Source organism: Astatotilapia calliptera, chromosome 11, assembly GCF_900246225.1.
Source record: "Astatotilapia calliptera chromosome 11, fAstCal1.2, whole genome shotgun sequence".
NCBI classification, from domain to species: Eukaryota; Metazoa; Chordata; class Actinopteri; order Cichliformes; family Cichlidae; genus Astatotilapia; species Astatotilapia calliptera.
The window spans coordinates 3,411,928-3,437,855 of NC_039312.1; the positions used below are offsets into that span (position 1 = coordinate 3,411,928).

Consider the following 25,928-nt stretch of genomic DNA (forward strand, 5'->3'; position numbering starts at 1 on the left):
TGTTCACACTGAGTCACTGACACGGCTGTAACTGATCACCTGTCTGTACTGCATGTCAGGAGTCTGCAGCATGTTTCTGTCATAAAAAATGCAGTTGCCAGCGACTGCACTGAATAGTTGGCATTGGCCCAGATCTAGTTGCCAAGGGCAACCCGTCCTGAGCTGCGTCAGTGCCTACCAGGGTTTGTTGTACAGGTACGGCCCTAAGTCTTTATTTAGTTTAACGGCACAACCAGAATCTGCTCAGTTTATCTGAACCCAAAATACCACAAGAATCACAGTCACAGCCACAGTGGGCGGGATTCAAATAGCCTGCCTTTTATTTAGCAGAAAGGAGCGTGTTGACCTGCAGAATTAGTCAGTGCGCATGCATTATGAATTCAGATTTTAACATTAAATATACATGGGTGTTGCCAGTTTGATGGAGAATATGTGTACGGTGGTTTTGTGCTGACAGTAGAAAAGCAATGTCTTCTGGCACACGCGGTGCCCGTCAGTCAGAACGCCACGTCTCAGATTCATGGCCTGCATATGCAGAAGCTTCACGTCTGCACAGATGTGATGGAACAAGTGCAGCACAGTGATTCTGTTGGTCTGATAACTGACATCAGTGGCTTCAGACAGGAATTAGCAGCATTATTGCTTTATTATTACTCAGCCACATGGATCATGTTGATGCATGGATAGAAATTCAATGTAACCTGACCATGTTATATCTAAACATGGGCAGCACCTCATCAGTCAGTGTGCTAACATTTTATTGAAAATAGAAAGTTCAGAAGTATTCACACCGTGTGTGTGAAAGTCCTGCGAGCTTCACTGCAGCCAGGTCAGACTGCACAGGCCAACCTTAGCCTCTGTGCTTCAGTGTGTTAGTGAGTCCCAGTACAGCATATAGTCCCAGTACAGCTTATAGTCCCAGTACAGCTTATAGTCCCAGTATAAGTGTCATGGTGAAGACTTCCCTCCCTCCTCTCCTGTGCCAGTGTTTCAAAGGTGCTTATCACTAATCCTTATTTGTTACAAAGTGATAAAATGATACACTGACTGTTAGCGTCTACATTCCTGTTGCATATCAAAGGGTGGGAGCTTGTGTGTGAGGGGGGCAGGGGGCGGGACCTCATATGTCCACACCCACTACAGCACACATGTGGGTTGCAAATACATCTCCTGTGTCTGTGGTCCTTTGGTGTTTGTTTGACAGACACTCTGTGCGCTGACACGGGTCGGTCACAAAGTAACAGCACTGCTGATCACACATATTCGAACACGTGGTTTTCAGGGGTCATAATTCTGTGTGCTTGTCTTATTTCCACAGATTGGGCAGCTGGTGTTCAAGGGCATGAAGCGCCTGAACAGGATTCAGTCCATAGTGTTCGAGACGGCCTACAACACCAATGAGAACCTCCTGATCTGTGCTCCAACCGGTGCTGGCAAGACCAACATCGCCATGCTGACAGTTCTCCATGAAATCCGTCAGCACTTGCAGCCCGGTGGCGTCATTAAGAAAGATGAATTCAAGGTGCGATGCACACATCAGCTACACGTATTAGTGCTGTTTATGCTGAAACGGCTGTAGTGTACTGATCTGTCAAGGAAAGATGTCTTTGTGATAACTGCTTCCTGTTTGTAGTGTCACTCCGGCTCGGAGCCTTTGAACACGAGTCCTGGAGATTCAGTTTGCTCCCTGGTGAAGTTTCACACAAGCCCTGCAGGGATTCAGATCACTCGCTGAGATTTCAGGCAGGGAGTTAATAGGACTGCTCTGATAGGTTGAAGTCAAGGGGAGCTGGAGTCATGGGACTTCCTTTAAGATGCTTAGTTTGTTCGGTTGATTTGAACAGTTTGCGTGTTGTTTCACTCCAGTAATGACGTTTCCCTGGATTGTCTTGTGAGTCTGAAAGGATCTACAGCACTGATGATGCTAAATACTAAAGCAGTCAGTGTAACGGTACCATCTCATGCTGTCACTGCTGAGAAGGAAACGAACGACAAGCATCAACAGACAGGAAGTGTAAGGGGAGAGCGGTGGGCTGCTGGCACCGCCCACCAAACCATTACTCTGATAGGTACCAAAGCAGGTTCAGGGGTGTAGTTCTGACTTTGGGTCGAGTGTCCCCTTAACTCTTGTGAGAAGTGTACGTTATTACAATCAGCCAATGGCATTTCAGGGATGGAAAACTGCAGCACTTTGAGTTTCCTGCCTACAGCTGTTACAGTTCACATCTACTGAGGGACTAAGTGTAACTTTGCCACATGTGACAGAGATGTGATGTTTCATAAAACAGCCTTTGTATTAAAGGTTGATGCTAAATGCCTTTTAAACATCTTCATTCACAGAAACGAGCCTGCATTTAATGTGGGCGGAGCTAATCGGCCTGCATGTTCACACACCCGACACGGTTTATGTGTATGAATGCGTCTGTGCTGAGCAAAGACAACTGCTGTTTTCTTCAGAGGCTGAAGCTGAGCCGATGACTGAGTGATGATTTGTTATCAAATTTGATTGGTGAATAATGATGACCTCATTATTATGATCAGCTGTTCATGAATGTGTGCGCTGTAAAGCCACGCGGCGCTCGTCCACCCAGTCTCTGTAGTTCATCTGTCAGTGCTGGGTTAGAAAAGCAGAAGATCGCGGTGGTCAAAATGACAAATAGCAACAGTTGGAAACAGACTCTGAAACACTGGCAGTGCTGACAGCTTGGTCTAAAAGCACTGGTCTTAAACCCAGTGTCAGATCCACACACACATCAATAACGCAGACAGTCTTTGTTCTGTATAAAAGCTCGTACACTGACAAACACCAGCAGTGACAAAAGCTGCTTTTCATACATCACCATTACATTTTATCCATGCGAGCGCTGTGACATTTCACAATAAACTGATTTGTGCTGGTAGCTGGGGAACAAATGATGCTGCCCCTCTTTGCTCATTTATCACCACAGTGTCCTTTCAGCCCCGTCTACAACCTTGCTCCACTCTCTCTCCTCCACTCACATTCATTTCCACGCCGCTCTCTCTGTAGATCGTATATGTGGCTCCCATGAAAGCCTTGGCAGCTGAGATGACGAACTACTTTGGTAAGCGGCTGGAGCCACTGGGCATCACTGTGAAAGAACTCACTGGAGACATGCAGCTTACCAAAGGAGAGATCCTTCGAACACAGGTACACACACACACACACACACACACACACACACACACACACACACACACACACACACACACACACAGCTCACTACACAAAACAAGCTAACTCTGCCTGCTACCCTTACACGTCCTCTAGCACTCCAGCTGGATCGGGTTAGGACATCGTCCTTAGAGTAAATCTGTACACACTGAGCTTATTACTCACCTGTAAATCTGATCATCATCACATGTGCAGGTCATGGGTGAAAGCACGCTGTGTAACAGAGCACAGTGAGCGTTCATATCTGTTATTGTTATGGTCACTGTGTGCGTGTGTGCGTGTGTGTGCGTGTGTGTGTGTGTGTGTGTGTGCGTGTGTGTGTGTGTGTGTGTGCGTGTGTGTGTGACAAAGTCTGACATTGAAAGGATTTTAAAAGGTGGCTCATACACACATGTAACAATGTTACACTGACGGTCCAGGTTCAGGGCTGCACTGTGGATTTAGGTTGAGGGGTGTTGGATGAACCCTGTGCTGTAAAGTCAGGCTGTACTCAGACACACTCTCCTGCTGATGGTGGGATATGTAGGCAGAACTCAGATCTAAAACAAGAACATTGGTCCAGTAACACTCTGCGTGTCAAATAAATAAATAAGACTCGTTTTTAATTTGGTCAAATGTTGCTTCAAGATCATCTCCTCGTGCACCTCTGTCGGCGTGCACGTTACACAGTCCTGCTCTGTCGCTGTGCTTTTGCCTCTCGTATAAAGGTGTTCTCATTTACTCATTTTGGAGACACATAGGTGATGTGGGGAGGCAGATCTGGTGAATAATGCAGGTGCTGAGTAGTGAAAATGCTGAGGGTGGATGGATGAATGATCGGTGTCATCCATCCACCCTCCCTCCACTTATCCTCATCAGGGTCACAGGGGGCTGGATCTGTCCCGGGCAGCGGTCAGCAGTCACGGCCAGCACACAGACAGACACACATGTGAACTTGCATTCACACCTCTGGGCAATATGAACCCATTCAGTATCCTAACCCCACTAACTGCATGTCTTTGGATTATGGGAGGAAGCTGGAGTATAGTCTGATCAGGCAAAGCATCATGACTACCTGCTAAATCGTGCTAAGCTGTGAGGCGGGGCTTCCACAGATCAGGCGTGTCTGTCCAGCACAGGAGGCCAAGTCAAAGCCAGCTTGTTGTTGTGCTCCTCAAAGTGTTCCTGAACCGTCTTTGCTTTGTGGCAGGAAGCTTAATCCTTCAGTGTGCTGAGAGAGGCCCCAGCATCAGGGAGTGCAGGGGGTTAGTGGTTTGCTACAGAGACGGTGAACCCATGCTGTCATGCTAAACTGCTAGCAAGTTTCCCAGTGAGTTTAAGCTACACTGATGCTATTCTATGTTTTTCATGATTCTAGTTAAACCTGTTGCTTGTTCACCACCTGTATTTAGACCTCTGTGTGAATACAGATGCAATGTAGCAAGAAAGCCAGAGATGAGTCTGTGTCTCAGCATTTACAAGTGTTGAAGCCAAATGCTTTGTTATTGTGCAGCGTACGTCAGCCTGCTCGCCTGTGTTCAGCCGGTCTGTGCACCACCACGCTGTGCTGTTAGTGAACGAGCAGCAGACAGCAGGGTGCACTGTCTGTTTAAATACAGAACTGACCCATACAAATGCAGTTTAACTGCTGTTTGTTATGAATATGGCAGACGCTGTGTCCTGGACTACATGCAGGAAACAGCCGGTGTGAATAATGACGCATGTTCACTTCTTAAGCTGAATTTCATGTTTAGTAAGTTTAATAAGTGAAATGCTGGTGGCATTTTAATTGTAATGTTTCTTTAGGTTAAAGAGGATGAAGCCAAAGAAAAGATGATGATGAGAGAGTTTAGTCCTGTGGCTGTGAGAGACGTCGAGGCTGTTGGACCTGAACGACACTTGGAGCGGGAACACTGGGAAAACCTGCATATCTGTTAAATCCAAAGGAGTTGGATTTAACAGATCGCACAGCTCAGATTTACCCTTCATAAGTCTCATGGGACTTATGAGCACAAAGTGTGTGTGTGTCTGAAATGAGGCCAATTCCAGCTAATCTGAAGGTGTTTTAAAACTGCATTTCCATCAGGTCATATGATGAGATTACACAAAGAGAATGATTAGTCAGATTCAGAGCAGCTCTGCAGCACTGCTTCACTTTGAGCTCTCTCTAATGCCTCCGTTTCACCGGCTTATTTGTCGTGCATTTGCACAAAGTGTTGAGTGCAGAGCTGAATCCACGGTTAGTGGGCCCGAGTGATGTCATGCTCTGTAACCTTGGTTTGTTGCGTCTCCCCTCGGTCCCATCGCTCCTTTCATCGCACACCTTTGATGTTGATAGCAGAGTGGGCTTTCTGCCGGGACAGTGTAAGGACGGGAAGCAAATACTTCTAAGAACTTGTGCTTTATGAAACTTGCATGTTGTGCCCTTTGACCTTTATCGGGATCATTACACAACCATCGTCAAAAGCAGCACATCAGGTAAAAGAAGGAAAATCACCACTGTCGTACTGGATCAGGATGTCCTGGATCTCCTTCTCAGAGGCCTCATCCACATCCTTCTGGTAGTATGCAAGCAGGGCTGTGGACATGGCTGGTGTAGATCTGTGCGGTGCCACGCTCCACCGCTCCGCAGCACTGGCTCCAGAAGCTTGTTCTGGAGCGTAGCAGGCTCCACCCTCTCCTCAGGTCTGCCGTTCACCCTGATCAGGACGTCCCCCTCCTGCACTGGGAAACTGCTGTGGTGGGTTTTACGTCCAAACACCTGGACGGACTCCAGAGGACCGTCAGCTGGCATGTTTCTGAAGCACACAAAGACACCACTTAGTTTCTGATTCTGCGAGGAGGAGGGAAACGTGCACCGATGAACCTGCAAGAGAGGGAACCAGTGCATGGTGGAAAGCCAGCCTCACCGCTCCTGAGGGACGACTCGGTGCCCTCGCGCCTGCAGCAATATCACGTATTATTGTGAGTATCAGTGCCTGGATGTCTCTGCGACCTCACGGGTCAGAAACGTTCTTTGAAAGTGAAAGTGAAGGATGCATTTCATGAGTTTGTGAAAGGATGAATCACGTTTGTCTCCCTCACTGTGTGTGTCCAAACCTGAAACCTGCTTTGGATTGGCGTGGCTTCATATAAAAACATGACAGTGTAATGATTGTAGGATACGAGCACTCTGCTGCTCTTCTCTACTGGTCACTTTCCTTTTTATTTTATTCCTCCCACTCGTCAAATCCAGCGTCATCCACTCACTAAGCAGCAGGAGAGAGCAGCAGTTCCCACTGAAATGATTTTCCACATCAGAGTGTAACGACGTGCGCGCTCGCACAGACTCGTGCACACAGAGTGGAGCTTTGAGAAGGTTCTCATTACAGTTGGCCTTGACAGGCTGTTAGTTGTTAACATATCACAATGTAGTGAACGTTTTTCTCTAACCGACCCACTCCATCGTCCACCCGCCCACCTCAACCTCCTACGTGCTCCTCTCCCTGTAACGGCAGAGTTACTATGGAAACAGAAAGAGTTTTGCCATGTGGAAGCCAGCGTGGTTTGGACGGCATGCGGGGACGTCCGGGCACCTTTGCTCTGTCCAGAGGGGAAACATGAGTTAATGACAGTGAGGAAGGAGCAGAGACGCAGCTTTCTGAAACAGCAGCGAGTGTGAGAATGAGTCCGTGTTTCCTGGTCGAGGGAAAAAGCAAAACAGGCTCCATGAACTGGGTTCAAACAAGAACAAACTGCAGGTCGGTGAAACTGTAAAGACAGAGCCCATCAAAGCAGCTGAAGAAAGATCAAGTCATTACTGAAATGCCGTGCTGGACTGAGTCACGGCACTTACTGTAACCATCAGTCAAGTGATCATCGCTTGTCTGATGCTCTCTCAGCGATGTCAGTAATTAGTATTTAAGTGCTGAGAGTTGGCGAGATGTGTCGTGCCGTTGCTGCACGTGTCCGTGCTAACCTTAGCTCGCACCAGCGAGCAACAATCTTCCTCCCACTCAGGCAGCGACCTGCAGGGATGCACGGGGATGTGCATGTAGCTGCAGCTGCCCTTCCTGCAGATTAAAACTCCAGCTATTATCTGTTTAAGTACATGTTTGTGGTAGTCAGAGACGGTAACGAGTAAAGTAAGGGATTACTATTGCAAAAACGGTAATTAGATTACTGTTACTTTCCCGTAGGAACGCTGCGTTACTGCGTTACTAAAACCGTGATTTTTTGCGAGAATGTCTCATGACAGTGACGTAAGCGAGTGCGCCGTTCGTGACAGCAGCTGTGTGCAGATCAACAATGGATCATATATCGAGTGCAGAGAGAGTATGAGCGTGCAGCGTTTAAAGCGTGGAAGTACTGACCTTACTTTGAGTTTGATTCCATAAAAAGTGACAAAAACATTAGTGTCCATCGTGCGTGGGAAGAAAACTTCTTTTTACAGCGAAAAAACCCTAAACTTCCGAGCAAGCACCGAGTAGCTACGACGTAATGGGAAACTCACAGAAACTCGCGGATTCTTCCACTGACCGCGGCACACCTGCACCAGGGTAAACCTCCGCCTACCCCACTCCTGCTTTACAGGTGAAAATAGAGCAACAGGACCGCTGAGTCTTTGACTTTATTTATTTTCTGCTGTGTTTTACTTGCATCTATTTGAAAGACTGAGTGTAAACACACAAAATATTTTATTTTATGAGCTGGAATGTGCAGAAAATAGGTTTAAATGTTAAACTAATTTCTTCCAGTCAGAGAATGTTGCAGATAATTAAATGTTTTGCTTGATGCATAAAGTTAAAAGATTAAAACTAATAAAACAAGTTTTAAAAAGAGACTTTTCCATTTGATTACATTTTGTATGATGGATTATGCAGAAAAAGTAGAATTGGGCTGAAAGATCTATCGCTTTATCACCTCTTCAGGTTGTGAATCGTGTTTACGTAACTAATTACTTTTGAAAATAAGTAATCAGTAAAGTAATGGGATTACTTTTTGGGGGAAGCAATCAGTAATTAGTTACTGATTACTTTTTTCAGGTAACTTGACCAACACTGGTGGTATTTACAGAAATAGTTTTGTGTAGTTTCCCACGGCTGCCGTGGACGTCTGCATGTGCTTTGCTTGTTTTTGGAGCATTTCTAATGAATCAATAACTGATACTGTGACTGTGTGTTTGCTGTGTGTTCATTACACCCACAGTGACTGCAGATGAAGCAGAGACATGAAGGGATCTGATCTGTTGTCTATGGAAAATATTACAGTCATCATTGTCAATAAAAGTGCAGTACAATAAAAAACTGCTGCAATGACCATGAATCCAGCAGCACCGAGTTTGTTTTCAGCCTCTGTGTGCACAGAAGCTCGTTGTAACATCAACCAGGTTTACTGAACGACTTTCAGAAACCTGTGTGAACGTTTGTAAAGTGTGTGTGTTATGTGTGTAAAGATCAGGAATAAGGAACAAATCAGCAGTCCATCAGATGTACTCGGCACATCCAGATAAATGGCGTAAAGTCCCGTCTCATATAGTGTCTGATGATATGGTAACAAGGTTTCCTTGGAAGTGCTGCAGGAAATGTCACTGGTGTCTCCCAACGCTGAACATGTTTCAGCCTAAGTATTCCCAAAGGGGGCCACAGGCATCCATCTGTGCACAGGAACGGTGAGGAATGTCAGCCGGATGTAACTAAATGTTTCTGTCCACACATGAACACAGACCCACCGTAAATCACGCGAAGCCGGCTCGTAGTCTAAGAATCAGTCACAGTTATACTTCACTCAGTAATCAGCTGCTCATTGTAAAAATACAAAGTCACTGAGTTTTGTTTTTTATAGTAATTAAATCAGTGAGTTTGTTTTTGGGTCATTTCTCTGGTGATGCCCGACCGTCTGCATCCAGTAAGGCTGCTGGTCCTCCAGCCCTCGGCTCTGACATGTTGGTTACATATTTGATAAGCACGTTGTCTCTTTGCTCTAATTCAGTAATTAATGTTTGAAAAGAACCATTTTTCTTGGCCACTTTATTTCTCATGTGTGTGAATTTGTCTGATTAAATTGTCACATTTGAGAAACCTTAACTTACATTTTCTTCTATGAAATATGAAGAATGAGCCAATTTCGAGGGTTGATTGCAGTCCTGCAGCGATCATTTGATTAACTGGCTAAATAACACCATTAAGGAAAACAATTACATGTTTTCTCTGCACCTCCTCGTGTGTGTTTGTAAAGCAATTAAAAAAGCACTTTGGCCTCTGCTCCATTTGCCAGAGCCTCCATTTAAATTAACCAGTACGTCCAATTAGGAGCATGCGCTTCCTTTCCTGTGAGCGTCTCTAATGGCTGGATAGATTGATTTAAATGCAAACTAGAGGGAATTTAATGAACTGCTTTTACAGGAAGACTTTAATAGGAATCTGCACATCCTCCAACAGGTTCACACTCCATTAATTAGGCATTGTAGTATTTTTTCCTCAAACAGAGACAAATATCGCACGGGAAGCTGCAGATACTAAGACGTGTGCAGAGAAGCTTTCTGTTGTCATTTGACTCAGAAAGATATGCTGATGCTCTTCAATGTAATTAGTCTGAGAGGCAAAGTAGCAGCGTTTATACTGATCGTGCCGTCACAGACTCACGTCACCGACGGGCACAGGGTGCGTACTGTAACTCAGCACACAGTGGGACAGTCTGACGTCTGTCATTACCTGTTATTACTGTGATGGAGCAGATCTGTGGGCACCTGTGCAGTGACCGCCCATCAATCTAAGATCATCTGTAGGAACGACGCTGCTTTGGCTTCAAACAGCGTGGGAGTCTTGGTGTGACCGATGTTCTAGATGTTTCCAGATGTGTTCGAGTAAACAAATACCAGCTGATTGGTGCGTGTGTAAGCATTATGCCAGTGCTAGCACAGCTGATATATTCATTAGTGGCTTTTCAACGTGGGCGTGGCCGGTGCTGTCGTAGTGTCACCAGGAGCTGAGAGAGATGAGAACAGATGATGTGAAAGGAAAGTGCACGTTGCCATGACAACAGTGAAATAAATTCATGTAGACAGTCCTGCATCTCCCCGCTAACTAACAACAATCTGTTGTGGGTTTGTTTGTCTGTTGTTGTTTTTTCAGTTCCATTCATAAACTTGAGTTCTTCCAAAACCAGTTCAGCCAGTACGTGTGACGGACGTGACTCTGTCTGTCAGAGCTGTGTCAGCTGTGTAGGGCCTTGGTCAGGTGACTGACCGTGACTGATGCTGTGGGTCATTCTTACTTTGTGAAATCGTATCCAATCACTTTCTTGTTGAGTTGAAGTAACACACCTTCGTCTTGGCTGTTGAGACGTTTGTATTAACCAAGGACACAATTTTAACGTCATCCACTTAATTTGTGTTTTGTGATTTTTTTAAATTTAATTCTGGTGTTGCTGAGCTGGCCAGCACGTTGCTTCTCTTTACTGTACCACACTGTTTATCTGACCTCTGTTGGCTTTAGTTCTGCCTCTGTCAGTGCGCCCAGGGCAGCTGTGGCTACATGTGGCTGCCATCACCAGTGTGTGAATGTGTGGATGGGTGAATGTAGTGTAAAGCGCTTTGGGGTCCATAGGGACAAAGTAAAGCGCTATACAAATACAGGCCTTTTGACCATTTTTACCATTTTTGTCAGCCTAATGAGGACCTGCTTCTCTCACAGCTGTGCTCATGCCGAGCGTGAACAGCTACTGAAGGAGTTCAACACTCACAGCTGCTTAGAATCAGTCAGGCAGGTGAAGGGGACAGGCCTCACTTGCCGTCGTGTAGTTCTTGTTCAGTCTCTGACGGTGGGGGACTTTGCATAAAAATGGCAGTAATTCCTAAACAGCTGTGGTGGTGTACAGAGGCACAGCTACAACACCGAGTCCGACCACACTGTGGGCAAACTGAACACTTCCATGGCCTCACTAAACTCCCACTCTCGAGTCTCTGCCTCGGCAGCCACAAGGCTGTAATCCAGCTGGCCCACCTGTACCTGTCAGCCGGGGTTCAGCCCCCACAGGCCTACACGCCAACTAAGCTCTTGGTGGAGGTGGGAGTTGGAGGTCGCTGTAAGAAACTGCAGCACACTCTTTTCAAACTCTTGGATCTACCAGGCCTGTGCAGCGTCTGTCCAGCTCACTATGAAGTGGGGTTCAGCTCCTCTTTTCACTGACGTGTCCGAGACGTCCGTAGATGACCGAGTCAGTCGTTACCCTGCAGCCCAGGACCGCAGCAGCCCAACAGCCTGGGCTCAATCCAAGAGCGCTCATGCCCAGGATGGAGGGATGTAACCTACAAACCTTTACATGTAAATACAGAACTTTACTATACGATGAAAAATAAGGTGCAGCTCTTCACACTGTCACTGTATATAAAGGGATCTGTATCCAGATTACCGTCTACACACTTTTAAAATTGATTTATTTTGACGAGCATTCAGATCTGTCAATGATCTGCCACACCAGATCAGGCTAATCAGAAAGCTATTGGCTATGCATTAGCCCGTGTCTCTAGACAATAAGTCATATTTGGAGAAGCAGAGGACAATAAAGTAATGATTTCTTGTTCAGCTCATGCTTTGCTTGGTTATTCTCTACATAGCTAACAGCTAATGGTTTTTGACAGGTTTTGTTTCACATGGTTCATATGAGACTTCCAGCTCAGCTTATCATCAGTTATCACTCCAACACATTTATTCTCGTTCACTCTTTCAGTTTCAGCTCAACCCTGATTTTAGCCACGTTTCATTTGTCTGGTGCCAAAAATAATACATTTTGTTTTATATTTAACAATAACTTATAGTTACCTCCGTTTCCACTGCAGTCAGAAGCTGTTCTAGGTTTTTATCTGATTGATGCACAGTGGTATCATCAGCAAACAATACACATTTATATATAACATGAATCGTTTAGGGCCCAGCACAGAGCCCTGAGGAACACCGCAGGTTACCTTCAGCTGATTAGATTTGCACGTATTGATCCAGGTAACTTTTCATGCACGTGTATGCGATCCCTCTTATGCCATATCTGTCTAGTTCATTCAGTAATATAATATGATCAATGTTAAAGTGTATAAAACACCAGCAGTATGTTCCTTATTATCTGTTGCATATCCGCTCTGCCGTATTATCACTTATTATGTTTCTCAATATATTTACCACGTCTATTAACAGATCATTTTCCTAAGATTTCTGAGAACTGTGGAGTTATTGATCTGTAGTCGGTTGTGGGTAACCCTAACCCTCTCTGTGGCTTTTTCCATTTTGGAGGGAAACGTACCAGGTTACACATGTATGTGAAAGTTTGCACTATGCTACAATACGTTTAACTAATATCACGTCAATACTGAAACAATCAGTGGCCTTTTTAAAGTTGTCTTCAGAACATCAAGTATTCCTCTGTGACTCACAGCACCAATGAACTGAGTAATGTGTTTATTTAGCTCATTATTATTTCTTAACTCTTGAATTTCTTGTGCTACATTAAAGCCAACATGTCCAAAGAAATCATTCAGTTCATTTGCAGTGTCGTTAATTTTATGAAGCACAATCTTCATCTTTTCTAAGATATTCTGGATGTCTTGTTTTTCGAGCCCTTTTTGATTATACGATTTAATAACCTCCATGTTTGTTGTGATCCACTCCTGCTTTGCTCCAATAATGTGTGGTAGTACTTTTAATATTTACTAATCTATTTTTATATGACTTGTACTTAATAAATCTCTTACATAGATTATTTCTGTTCATCTGTCGCCTGATGCTTTTCAGTGATTTCCACTAAAGGACGATGTTTGTCAAATACATTACAGACAAATGCACCATACGCACTATGAGGCTCTGCAGCAGTGGCTCGTGTCATGTTTGATTCTTTGTTTAGTTTTTCAGGTTTGCTGATGTTGCACTTCCTTTCGTTTTACTGGAGAAACATACATTTTATTATAGAACATGTTCTTGAAGGGGAGAAACGCATGATCATCTATAGAGGACCTTGTCCTGTTTTCAGATGTTGGTGACGACTCCGGAGAAGTGGGACGTTGTGACCAGGAAGAGTGTTGGCGATGTGGCTCTGTCACAGATTGTGCGGCTCCTCATCTTGGATGAAGTCCATCTATTGCATGAAGATCGAGGCCCGGTTCTTGAGAGTCTGGTGGCCCGGACCATCAGACAGGTTAGTGTTCCTCCTCGTTCCCCGTCCTCAGTTCATATTTCTCACTTCAATGTTTCAGATCATCAAACAAATTAAAATAGTCAAAGACAACACCATTAAACACAAAATGCAGTTTCTAAGTGAAGGTGTTTATTATCAAGGGGACAAAGTCCCAGACGTGATGGCCTGCTCTGTGGGAACTGTGGGATCTCTGAAAAGCTGAGCAGTTAGTCAGGGTGTGATTCTCTCTGAGAGTCGGGTCTTATTCGGAGCTTCTTCACTACCTCAGCGGTGTTTCCCATGTCAGGTCCTCCCTGATGTCTCGATGCACGCGCAATCATCCAGGTGAGGAAATCCTAAAATGTAGATTCTGTTCATCTGGATGTTTTCAGGGGTCTTTGTGGTGTTCAAGACCAAATTGTTGTTCCTACATCACGCTGTCAGCTGCTCCACCTCATCCCTATAGGCGTGCTCATCCCTCCAGAAATGAGTCCCACCACCGTCTGCAAACTTAACAAAGGTGTTACTGTGGTGAGTGTGGAGCAGGGGGCTCTAGCCCTGTGGGGGGCCAGTACTGAGTCTGGCCCCCCACAGTCGGCTAGTCACGATTACGTCGACTATAAAAATCGTCGACGGCTAATTTAATAGTCGGCGCCTCGTTTGAAGCTTTGTAAGATCACAAAAGACGCAGGAATAAGTAGCAGGATTTAAGAGTGTAATAACGGACTGAAACAGAAGATGGCAGCACTGCATGTACAAGGATGCCAGCTGCCGTTAAACCCCGAAGAAGAAGAAGCTGTGTCCCAGAATTCATAGCGCGGCCCAGCTCAGTTTCCAACAATGGCGGCAGCTAGTTAGTTTTAATATTACTCTTATTATTCTTTCTGGGTCACAAAATAAACGTTTAACATATTTTCAGGTGAGAATGTAGCTGTGTAAACCTCAAATATCTGCTCAGTTTATCAGGACACCGCATATTTTCAAAAGCGCTCCGACGTTTTCGGAGACGTCTGTTACCCACTAGCTCGATAGCTAGCCGGGGGCAAGGCTCACTAGAGCCGTGAGAACACCGGACTCCCGGCAAATCGTTTTCAAACCCACCGCTGTCTTTTGCTGCTCAGGTTAAACATGATATATGAGTCACTTAGATAACTTAAAAATATTGTTGTTTGGCTTTTTTCAGTGTTTTATTTGTTCCTGACTAAATCTCTTTGGCTGAGATTAAAGTTATAGTTTTTACACAGCTGAATAAACGTCAAGCAGACAGCTGATCATCAGAAGTGTGAGATGCTCCAGAATTTACTCCGGTGTCCTGTTATATTTTAGATAGCAAGGAGTTTATTAAACTTCAAACAATCTGCAGATTTCATTAAAATGTAATAAACTATCATCTTGTCTTTATTTTTAGTTTGCACCTGAAACACTTCAAGCTGTAAGCTAATGATAGTTATATAAGAGCAGATGCTGCTGGTGCAATAAGCTGTAGTTTTACTCCAATGGATGATGATCTGATTAGTCGACTAATCGCAAAAATACTCGGTGACTAGTCGACTATCAGAATAATCGATTGTGGCGGCCCTGGAGGATAATGGTAGGAGCAGCCGTGTGCAGCTTCAAGTGGGGTAGAGCAGCATGGACGCCGTGGCCACAGTGTTCTCTGTAGGCAAAGCACATCACCTCATGATCCCACTTGATAATTTACATTTTTCATTAAATATACAGTCTTTGAAAAACAAGTTCTGATGTTTGGTCTTTGTGTCCAGTTGATGCAAACAGGTCCCAGTCATGTTTCAGACACATCCAGTCCCTCTGGCATGTTGTTGCTGTGATAAGCAATCATCAGTTCACTGTCTGAGCTGCTGATTCCCTGTAATGATGACTGACGTGTGCAGGAAGCAACCTGGATATTTCCCATAGAGAGTGATTATCCAACTGTAGAAAGAGACAGAACTTAATTTCCAATAAGCCAGTGTGATGCAGTGCTGTCACATGTCAGTTCATGGAGGAATGTTAATAAGTGGAGAAGTCTATTTTTAGCCTGTCACTGACTCAACCTTGCATCTTATTCTGTGAACTGCATGTGAATCCAGAAAAATCTGCCAAAATACCAAATACATGTATGAATGTGTCCTTGGACCCGAATGATCTCAGTGTGCACCCAGTTCATGAAAGCCTTTGGATCATGCATCACACACAGCAGCACATGTGGCCCGTGTAGCATAAATATACATCTCAGCACCGCCTTTGAGTTGTATACGTAAGAGAGTAATGAGAAGATGAAAAGAAGACGATGGATAAATCTGACGTGTGTGTAAATCACATTAGCAGTGAGCCAAAGGATGCTGTCCATATGCATGACTGCTTTGTTCAGTGGTGGTTATTTATAGCAGCTCTTAGAGTTAATAATTCACCTGCCTGGCCTGTAAACCATCATCAGCAGTAATATCTTATCATCGCCATGAATCTTCACAAAGCCAGTAAGGAAGGGTTTGCAGTTATATACAAACTGTTTCTCTATAAAAGGTAGAGGAGGAATTCATTAGAACGAGGCGCAGGAACTCAGCATGCACCAATCAGAAGGTCAGTAGTTTGATTCCCAAAGTCCCAAAGCTGATCCCACAGTGTGAGTGCACTCCATGAAATCTGTGTGAAGCTGTGAATGTTGCTCTCAGCCAGTTAGAGCGCCACGTGGACCAGTTAGACCAGTTAGAGCGCCACGTGGACCAGTTAGAGCGCCACGTAGACCAGTTAGAGCGCCACGTAGACCAGTTAGAGCACCACATAGACCAGTTAGACCAGTTAGAGCGCCACGTGGACCAGTTAGAGCGCCACATGGACCAGTTAGAGCGCCACGTGGACCAGTTAGAGCGCCACGTAGACCAGTTAGAGCACCACATAGACCAGTTAGACCAGTTAGAGCGCCACGTGGACCAGTTAGAGCGCCACATGGACCAGTTAGAGCGCCACGTGGACCAGTTAGAGCGCCACGTAGACCAGTTAGAGCACCACATAGACCAGTTAGACCAGTTAGAGCGCCACGTGGACCAGTTAGAGCGCCACGTGGACCAGTTAGACCAGTTAGAGCGCCACGTAGACCAGGCCATTCACCATCTTGTCCTAATGCAAATGTGATTGGAGCGATGCACTGTTGGACCAAGTGTTTGTGAGGAGGAACAGTGTGGTAAAGACGTCAGAGCAGAGAAGCACGGAGCAGCACTGAAACACAGCGGCAGGGACGAGCTGCTGTGCTGAGCAGTGACTCTGACCTCTTTGGCGAGGTTAACCGCAAGGTAATTGAAAACTGGGCTGTACATGTGACCGCTGTTTATTCGGTTCACAGCCCATTTATCTGCAGGTTGAGCTGATATTACTGAAGAAGGGCTGACTGGGCTCTTTGTACACCTTGAAGTTGTGCTGCAGTGCACAAGTTTGAAGCCTCTTGACTGTCTGTGTAGTTGCCAGCAGACTGCATATGTGGTCAGGGCTTAACGATAGATGTAGAATGAAACCAGAGGTATTAGCAGAGAAACATGGCGCTCGTGGAAAGCACTGTGCCACAGCAGTAATTATGCTAGAAAGTAGAACTTTCAAGGAAAACGTTTGTTAAGCAAACCAGCGTTTGTGTTTTTATCCTCGGTGATTCTGTGCATGAAGGTTTAATCCTCACGTGACCGATGACATTCAAATGCTTTAAAAAGAGCTGCTCCAGTAGCTGCTCAAGGCCCTTTGAAGGTGGCTGCTGATGGATGAGTTTTGATTCTACAGTATAAGGACTTAACTCACCAAGAAAAGAAAAGCTTCACTGTTTCCATCAGCTTTTCGTGCACGCTTAGTAAGTCAATGGATATTATTGGAAACTCAGTTTTCCCCTCTACTGTTACACTGTACTGTACTGCACTAACAAAGCACAACCTATTCCAGCGTGCTGCTACAGTGTGGTGATACAGTGGTTAGCACGTTCGCCTCACTCCAGGAGGGCTCCTGTGTGAACCCCATTTCTCTGCTTAGGTTTTACTCCCACAGTCAAAATACAGAACTGTAAAGTGGGGGTTCTAAATTGGAAAATTGACCACAAAGTTGTTAAATAAATATCTGTTTATTTCTATGATACTTTGCTAGGAGTAAAATAGGTGTTGGGTGGCCGGACTAGAGCTATTCTGCTTGAGTATCTCTAAGTTTTTGCCATAAAGCTGATCAAGGAGCCTCTTTGGTTTGGTTGGCCCAGGGGTCTCGTGAAGCAGAAAATGGGTATTGCCCCAAAAGGGCTGTGGCACTGGCAGTTGCTGAAGAAAAAAAAATAGAGTCTGAGCACAGTTAAGGGAGGCCATGGAGTAGGGCTGCTCAATTAATCGAATTTTAATCACGATTACGATCTGGGCTTTCAACGATCATTAAAAATGACTGAGCCGATTATTAGCCCCTCCCTCATTTATCCGCGACACCTTAAAGGCCGGTCCGTGAAAATATTGTCGGGCATAAACCGTCCGTGGCGCAAAAAAGGTTGGAGACCGCTGATTAAGAGGACCCGAGGGAAGCTCGGAAAGCTAAGCAGAAGTTATTTGGAGAGTGACTGCCGTTGGTTGAAAAGAGTTTAAAAAAATAAACTTCAGTGGTGTTGCACACTATTTTATATTATTTTTTAAAGTCATTGTTAACCCTTTAAATCCGGTCAGAGCTGCACGCTCCGTTTTGCGTAACTATTGTTAAATCCCTGTAGAACCTGAACCATGTAAGCTAGCGCAATAATTTGTTTTGCATATGAAACCGGAGGAGTTGTACTTACATCTGATGCCATCAGCTTGTCCTCGGTCACGGTTTCCTTCCACATAAAGCTTTGCAAAAATTGCATAAAAAGCGCTTGCAGGAACAAAAACATAATATTCCAGAAACACGCTTTGCCGATCCGATCAGCTGTTCGTAACACTTCCCACAGTGAAATGAGGCACCTGCTGTTTTCTTTGCAAATCTGCATCATAGGATTGTTTTTTGTTTTTCCTGCAGTATATAAAAACTGTATCTCCAAAATAAAACTATGAAGACACTCAAAATAAATTTCCTGTGGTGGGAAACTATTTTTTGCAACTTTATTGTATTTAAAGTTTTGAGGGATAAGCCTCTTAAATTTCTCCAAGTAGAAATATATGTAAACAAAACAAAAGCGATTTTCAATTTTTTTTGTAGTTTATTGCACTTTTTTGCAATTTATGTAATTACTATGGACTTAATGCATACATATTATTAAAATATGGGCTATAACAGTTGTATTGATGTATAGCAACTTGAAATGCTCCCACAAATGGCACTACAGCATGTAAAAAAAATAATATAAGCTCTGGTGGACTTGGTTCTATAGTAGGTCTTAAAGGGTTAAATAAATATCGTCAAATAATCGTGATCTCAATTTCAGTGAAAATAATCGTGATTATCATTTTTGCCATAATCGAGCAGCCCTACCATGGAGGACTACTTTGGGCAGCCCACAAAGAAGTTCTGGCAAGCTGTCCTGGAAGGACTTGACACAGGCCATTTGCAGTCAGGAAGGACTCTGATGACCTGATATTGAGATGCTGTTGGTGGTGGAAACAGTACTTTGACGAACGCTTCATTCCAGTCAAAGTAGCCGACGCAGAGGAAGCAGAGCCTGAGGACTGTGGGAAAGTCTTATGAATTATACTGGTATGCTGGCAGAGGTCACTGGGGGAGTTGAGAAGCTCCCTGCAGCCAAGACACTGGGTTTGGATGTGATGCTAAAGACTAGACACTGTGGGGTCTTGGTTACCTGGAGCGTGTGCTCCAGTTACTGAGGTATTATTCTGCCCAGTTTATTTCAGGATGCTGGAAGGGAACCTCCAGCCAGCTGTCCAAACTTGGACCTAGGAGGAACAGTGCAAACAGTCTGCATGTGCTTTGTAGACTTGAAGAACGCTTACGGCCCTGGAGGCACCTGTACTGCAGGAGAATAGGGCCCCTGCTGCTATGGGCCATTAGGTCCGTGTATAACCAAAGGTAGAGATCTCTTGGCCCAAAGCAGAGCACTCAGTGGACCATGGTTGGCCCCTTTGTCCAATCCTGTTCTTGATTTTCATGGACAATAATCAGCCTATAGTCAGGCTGAGGAGTGCGTCCACTTTGGCTCAGAAATGTATCACTGTGGTTCTGTTGGGTTCATCGGAGCATGACCTGCAGCATGCCGTGTGAAACAGCTAGGATGAGAGCCAGCACCTTCAGGTTTTTGGAGATCTTACTCATGAGTGATTAGCAGGAATGCAGATGTACCCAACTGTCGTGGTGAAGACAAAGCTGAGCTTTTGATTTCCTACTTTATCTGCATTCCAAACCTCACCTATAATCATGAAATCTGAGAAATAACCAAAAATTAAGATCATAAATACGAGGCCCCGCCTCCACATGGTGACCTGGTTTAGGCTTAGAAATAGGCTGAGGAGCTCAGCCATCTGGAGCGATCTGGGACTAGAGCTGCTGCCTCAAGTCTGTCCAAAGAAGCCAGTTGAACTGGTTTGGGAATTTGGTTAGGATTGACTGGACGGGATTGGCTGGGAATGCTTTGTGGATTTTTGGAATATCCTCCTTAGGCTCCAGCCACGTGGAAGATTATGGATGGATGGAGTATAATTCCCAGGATCAAGGTGATGCATGGCTTGTCTTCTGGTTGGCATGTATGCTGCAAACCCAATTACTGTGTGTCTCATTTAAGGCTGGTAGTGAAAATGGTTGCTTGACAGTTTTTATAACGTGCAGTGTTTCATCATGGATAGCCGACGTTACTCCTGGAACGTCTCGTCGTTTCTCCCAGGCTTCCTGTGACTGAGAAACCTGACAGGAGCTCAGAGGGCTCTGCCAGCTGTGTACAACTGTAGTTATTACAAAGTAGAAGTGCTGACTGTGTGCAATGCAGGCATAGGGAAGGAAATACATAATGTTTAATTTGTTTATACTGCTGGGTGGCACCTCCCTTCCTGTAACATTCAGCATGTTGTGAAAGGTGGCAAACGTGATGCATCTGGGAGTCTGTCACTAAAAAGCAAGACTTAATGACTTTTTAATGACCCAATCTGACACTGTGACGAGCAGGAAACCTGTTTGTTTCTTCTTGTATGTACGTGAGAACTTGTTTACAACGTGTAGTCCACCCTCCAACAGAAGATTTTGGGTACCAGCGGAGCGCCTGGCAGACCTCCCCCTCCTTCATCTCTCTGTCCAATTATTGCCACACCTGACAGACTGCTATAATTGTTTGTGCTGAAGGAATTACGCTGGCTGCTGCCGATGCGCTAGGTGCTTAAGTTCACATCCTCAGACACATTAATATGGAAATCCCTGTAAACTAAATATTTGTCCCCCTTTTTATGCAAATGTCTTAGAACAAAGCCAGATATCACTTTGATGTTTTGCTTCGAAGAGGTTTAGTTTTCACTGCCTTTTCTTGGCTCGGTATAGCGCTACCAATTATGCCCTGCATTCAAGATAAAACTCCCTCTAACCTTTATGAAAAAAGTAAAGGTTACTGTGCTGTACAGCTTCTTCTTTATGGTTTCAGCAGCATCTGTGTTCTACCGAAGCTCACAGACACACATTTTATAACAAGGTTCATTCAGTGGAATGCTTATTGTGTTTAATGCTAGAAGAATATACCGTTTTTATGAGTTTGTTAAGTTGGCTCATCCATGAATTTCACTGGGGCAGATGTAGAGATACTGTGCTATTATAGCTAGGGCTGCCACGATTACGTCGACTATCAAAATCGTCGACGACTGATTTAATAGTCGGCGCCTCGTTTGAAGCTTTGTAAGATCACAAAAGACGCAGGAATAAGTAGCAGGATTTAAGAGTGTAATAACGGACTGAAACAGAAGATGGCAGCACTGCATGTACAAGGATGCCAGCTGCCGTTAAACCCCGAAGAAGAAGAAGCTGTGTCCCAGAATTCATAGCGCGGCCCAGCTCAGTTTCCAACAATGGCGGCAGCTAGTTAGTTTTAATATTACTCTTATTATTCTTTCTGGGTCACAAAATAAATGTTTAACATATTTTCAGGCGAGAATGTAGCTGTGTAAACCTCAAATATCTGCTCAGTTTATCAGGACACCACATATTTTCAAAAGCGCTCCGACGTTTTCGGAGACGTCTGTTACCCACTAGCTCGATAGCTAGCCGGGGGCTAGGCTAACTAGCGCCGTGAGAACACCGGACTCCCGGCAAATCGTTTTCAAACCCACCGCCGTCTTTCCTACTCAGGTTAAACATGATATATGAGTCACTTAGATAACTTAAAATGTTATTGTTTGGCTTTCTTTAGTATTTTATTTGTTCCTGAGTAAATCGGTTTGGCTGAGATTAAAGTTATAGTTTTTACACAGCTGAATAAACGTCAAGCAGACAGCTGATTATCAGAAGTGTGAGATGCTGGAGAATTTACTCCGGTGTCCTGTTATATTTTAGATAGCAAGGAGTTTATTAAACTTCACCGAAACAATCTGCAAATTTCATTCAACTGTAATAAACTATCATCTTGTCTTTATTTTTAGTTAGCACCTTAAACACTTCAAGCTGTAAGCTAATGATAGTTATATAAGAGCAGATGCTGCTGGTGCAATAAGCTGTAGTTTTACGTCCAATGGATGATGATCTGATTAGTCGACTAATCGCAGAAATACTCTGTGACTAGTCGACTATCAGAATAATCGATTGTGGCAGCCCTAATGATAACATGTACTTGTCCTTAGTGCGCTCTTGTAATAGGTTTCTGTTGAAGCCCCTGACATGCTCGTCATGCACTTACAAACTGATCCTTTAAGTTACAAACTGATTACATCACACACATCAGTACTCAGACTCAGGTCCAGCTTTCTTTGTGCTATAATGTGCTGTAATGGAAAAACTGTGAGAAAATAAAATAAATCATTCTACAATAAATGTACCTAAAAAGAGAATTAAGGGTGTTTTAGGAGCCTGCAGGACTGATAACAGATTAACTAGAGGCCATGATTTGAGGGAAGAATAAAAAAGGAAACTGAATTTCTCCATTATTATGTTCAACACTGTTTCCCAGATTCAAAATGATTAAGTAGCTAGCTTTCACATTGTATCCATTTATTTCAGAGAAGGGAAACAAAGTAGCGCATGCCTCAAGAAAGGTCATTTATCAATGTGTAGCCACTTCCTCTGCTTCTGCAACAAACATGCAACCTAGAAAGTACATTGCAACATATATATCCAGCCTCATAAAGCATGATGTTAACAGCACTGGGAGGAACTAATCCTCTTTAAAGGACCTGTTTCAGTATTTGTGGAAAGACGCTTGGCGAGGCATAAACTAAAGCCGGTGTCCCAGTCATGGCAGTGTAACCTGGTGTTACCTGCACTCTGTTTGAGCTACAACAGAGTGCAAACACACTAATGACTTCACAGATATTCATTTTATTCCACTCATTACCCACTCCCTGCAAGGGAATTGGTTATTTTAGCTGCTGATCACAATGAATCTGATGATTCCACAAATGTACCTGAAACAGGATCCAGAGAAGCAGTTCAGTTCCTATTTGTGCAACTTCAAATGTACTGCAGCCTCTTTAACTCTCTGCATAATGAGCTCAGTGCATGTCTGTGTGTGTGGAGGCTCCACAGCATTGCTGTGAGTGTGCACTGAAGCCCTGGTTGGGCCGCAGGGATTGGTTAGATCTTATCTTGATAGGATGGTTTGACAGGTACTGCATCACATTAAAGGCCTTACCAATCTTCCCTGTCACTTCCAGCAGGAGGCATATAGATAGGGCAGCCCGCCCCTCCACCAGCGCCTTCTCACCCACGTTGATACACAACATATTGAATCTTCTTCGAGTTTCAAAGACAGATTAAAGACACTAAATGAGCACGATGGGTTTTTTGTCCCTGAAGTCAAGGACATAGTACATGTCAAAGCTACTTCCCCCCTCACCCTTTTTTCCTGTAAATGGTGCAATAGGAAAAGTCCTCCCCCCCCCCCCCCCCCCCCCCCAAAAAAAACTAAACAAAAAACACCTTTTTTGAGACAGGAGCACAAGACGAACTGATAACAGCTGGTACTGCACCCAGTGTTTAGCAACACTGTGCTTGTTGTTGTCATTATAAAGAAATGACAGAATGGTAACAAAGACTGGAGGGATGCAGTTTTTTCACAGCCTGCTTCAATGTCTTTAGTATGCAGGATAAATTCAGCCCTAAATCCCTTTACAGCAGCAGTCAGACAGTTCATCATTTTTGTGGACTGAATTGATCGGTGCTTCATCAACTAATGACCTTCAGTTTGCACTGGTTTACTTTGAAGCCAAGTGCAAAGTTCCTGAGTGGAGAATTTGCAGCCACCACCTTCAGGCGATGGTACTCAACGAGTAAAGTCCCCTAACGAACGAGGTGATGTTGCAAAGAGTTTAGATCATGAGTGAGGGAAACGTGGTGACAGTCAAACCTGCAGCACTTTACTGCTGAGCTGTGGCAAAGAGAGAGGTGGCCATGGAGACAGGGAAGATCAGTAATTAAGCTAATGTGCTGTTTGTAAGATTGGAAAGCTGCAGTCAGCTGAGACTGGAGAAGGCACCCACTGAAAACATCCAGATGAACAGAATCAACTATTGGTGAACCCTGTAGTGTGACTGTTTGAGTACATTGTAGCAAAGATGCAGAAGGAGATGGTGAAAGCAGCAAACTGTACACTGAGTAACCAGCATGCCATCCTCTCTGTGGTCAACTGATCATTGTATTGGACTCTGCTTCACGTTGATTCGTCATGTTACTCATTAACATTGCAATTGTTCAAAATCTAACAGATGGTATCACTGAATGTATAAACGGGATTGAATATTATACAGTGTGGTGAGTATGACACCATCTGTAATGTGTTGCTTTTTGTAAATGTGTGGACACCTGTGACTGATTTGGACCCACACAGTGATCGGGTGACGTTTCCTTTCTGTGTACTTCATTTGCACACGCTGAGTTTTTGTTCCAGCTTTCCAGCTGACTCCACCCTCTCCACTCTGGCCCCCGGCCTCAATAAATAGAGGAGAGACTTCATTAGACTGATTACTTCCACCTGCCGGCACTGCCCCATGAGCCACACCTACCCTTCAGCAGAACTGAAGACCACACCCCTGCCACGCCCCCAACCGCCCGACGGAGGCCGGGGCGACATCACTTTTATTAATATTTTGAAAAACAAGTTATGGGTACATATTTGCATAACTTTTTAGGTATATGTACAAGTAGCGGTAATTACAGGTATGAAACATGTGCTGTGCTTCATAAATGAGTAACAAATGTAGTACATAACAATAACCTACAGCACACCAGAAAAATAGATTCAGACTACCTTTTAGGCTCAGGTGCAGTGACACGGCTTTAACAAGAAGAAAAGTCAGTCATTCACCATCTTTCTCTTCTTCCTGCCACTGAAACCACCAAAGTCCTCTCCTCCGGTGTCGGAGACGAACAGGCTCAGGATGGCTTCGTCATCCACTCTCAGCTTCTCTCCTTCGTTGTCACTTTCAAAACCAAACAAATCCTTGTTGTCAGAGTCGAACACCCTCAGAAGGGCCGTGGCGGTGTCCTCCTCTCCATCATGCAGCAGTCCAGCCCTTCGAAATCCGCTGGTGATCGTGGATGTTTTCACACTTTTCCACGCTGTCAGAATCCACCGGTGGAGTTGGGCATAACTTGCTTTTCGCAAGTTTATCGCTGCTCGTCATCCACGCCTCCCGCTGAACGCGTAGCGCTACTTTGAAGTTTGTATTTCGCGCTACTTGTACGGCACTACGTTGCCTGGCGGACGGACATGTGACCAACATACCACTCTTGAACCCCGATACTGTGTGTCTGATCACATGCCCTTCCGCCAGGCAACGTAGTGCCGTACAACAGAGGAACAAACAAAACAAATCGTCTTACGATATCACAAAAATCACGGACAATCCATAGAAAAGAAGCACCTGACTAAAAGCCGCAGGGTTCAAAGCTTGTGCAAAAAGTAGCGGCTTATAGCCCGACAATTACGGTAAATATTTCTAAGCATAAATGACAATCAACAATATAAATGTAACACTGGGAGACAAACCTTCCTGCAACGACATGTATTGATGTGCCATCCTGCAGCTGTTGGACTGCCTGAGCATCCTCTGCAGGGTCCAGGTATCACCTCATGCTATCAGCACTCACACTGATTCTAGCCAAATTCAGAACTAGTGAAAATGAGTCAGAAAAGATGAGAAGGTGGCGTGCACCTGTGAAACTGGTATTATTTTAACCTTTCTTTGTGCCTAGATTAAACCCTGAGATGGACTCTGGTCTAACTACAACAGTATGTGGTTTTGGGTTTAGGTGGAGTCCACCCAGAGCATGATCAGGATTCTGGGACTGTCTGCTACCCTGCCTAACTATCTGGATGTGGCCACCTTCCTACATGTCAACCCATATATTGGTCTCTTCTTCTTCGACGGTCGCTTCAGACCAGTGCCTCTGGGACAGACCTTTGTTGGCATCAAAACCAACAACAAGGTATGAACATTTAAGATGGATGTACAGAAAAATAGGACTGGTAATGTTTAGAAGTGCTAAGAGCTGTGAT

General features: G+C 44.5%; 1 protein-coding gene and 1 pseudogene across 8 annotated transcripts in view; one reads left to right on the forward strand and one right to left on the reverse strand.

Moving 5' to 3' along the window:
- Window positions 1-25,928, forward strand: part of ascc3 (activating signal cointegrator 1 complex subunit 3) — a 141,264-nt gene that overhangs the window by 58,502 nt on the left and 56,834 nt on the right. For all 8 annotated transcript variants that reach the window (XM_026185181.1, XM_026185174.1, XM_026185180.1 and 5 more), the window contains 4 exons: window positions 1,319-1,522; window positions 3,029-3,169; window positions 13,169-13,333; window positions 25,682-25,858. In XM_026185181.1, the coding sequence (XP_026040966.1) occupies window positions 1,319-1,522; window positions 3,029-3,169; window positions 13,169-13,333; window positions 25,682-25,858 (687 nt within the window). The remainder of the gene's footprint in view (window positions 1-1,318; window positions 1,523-3,028; window positions 3,170-13,168; window positions 13,334-25,681; window positions 25,859-25,928) is intronic.
- Window positions 4,509-7,283, reverse strand: LOC113032320 (40S ribosomal protein S16-like; annotated as a pseudogene).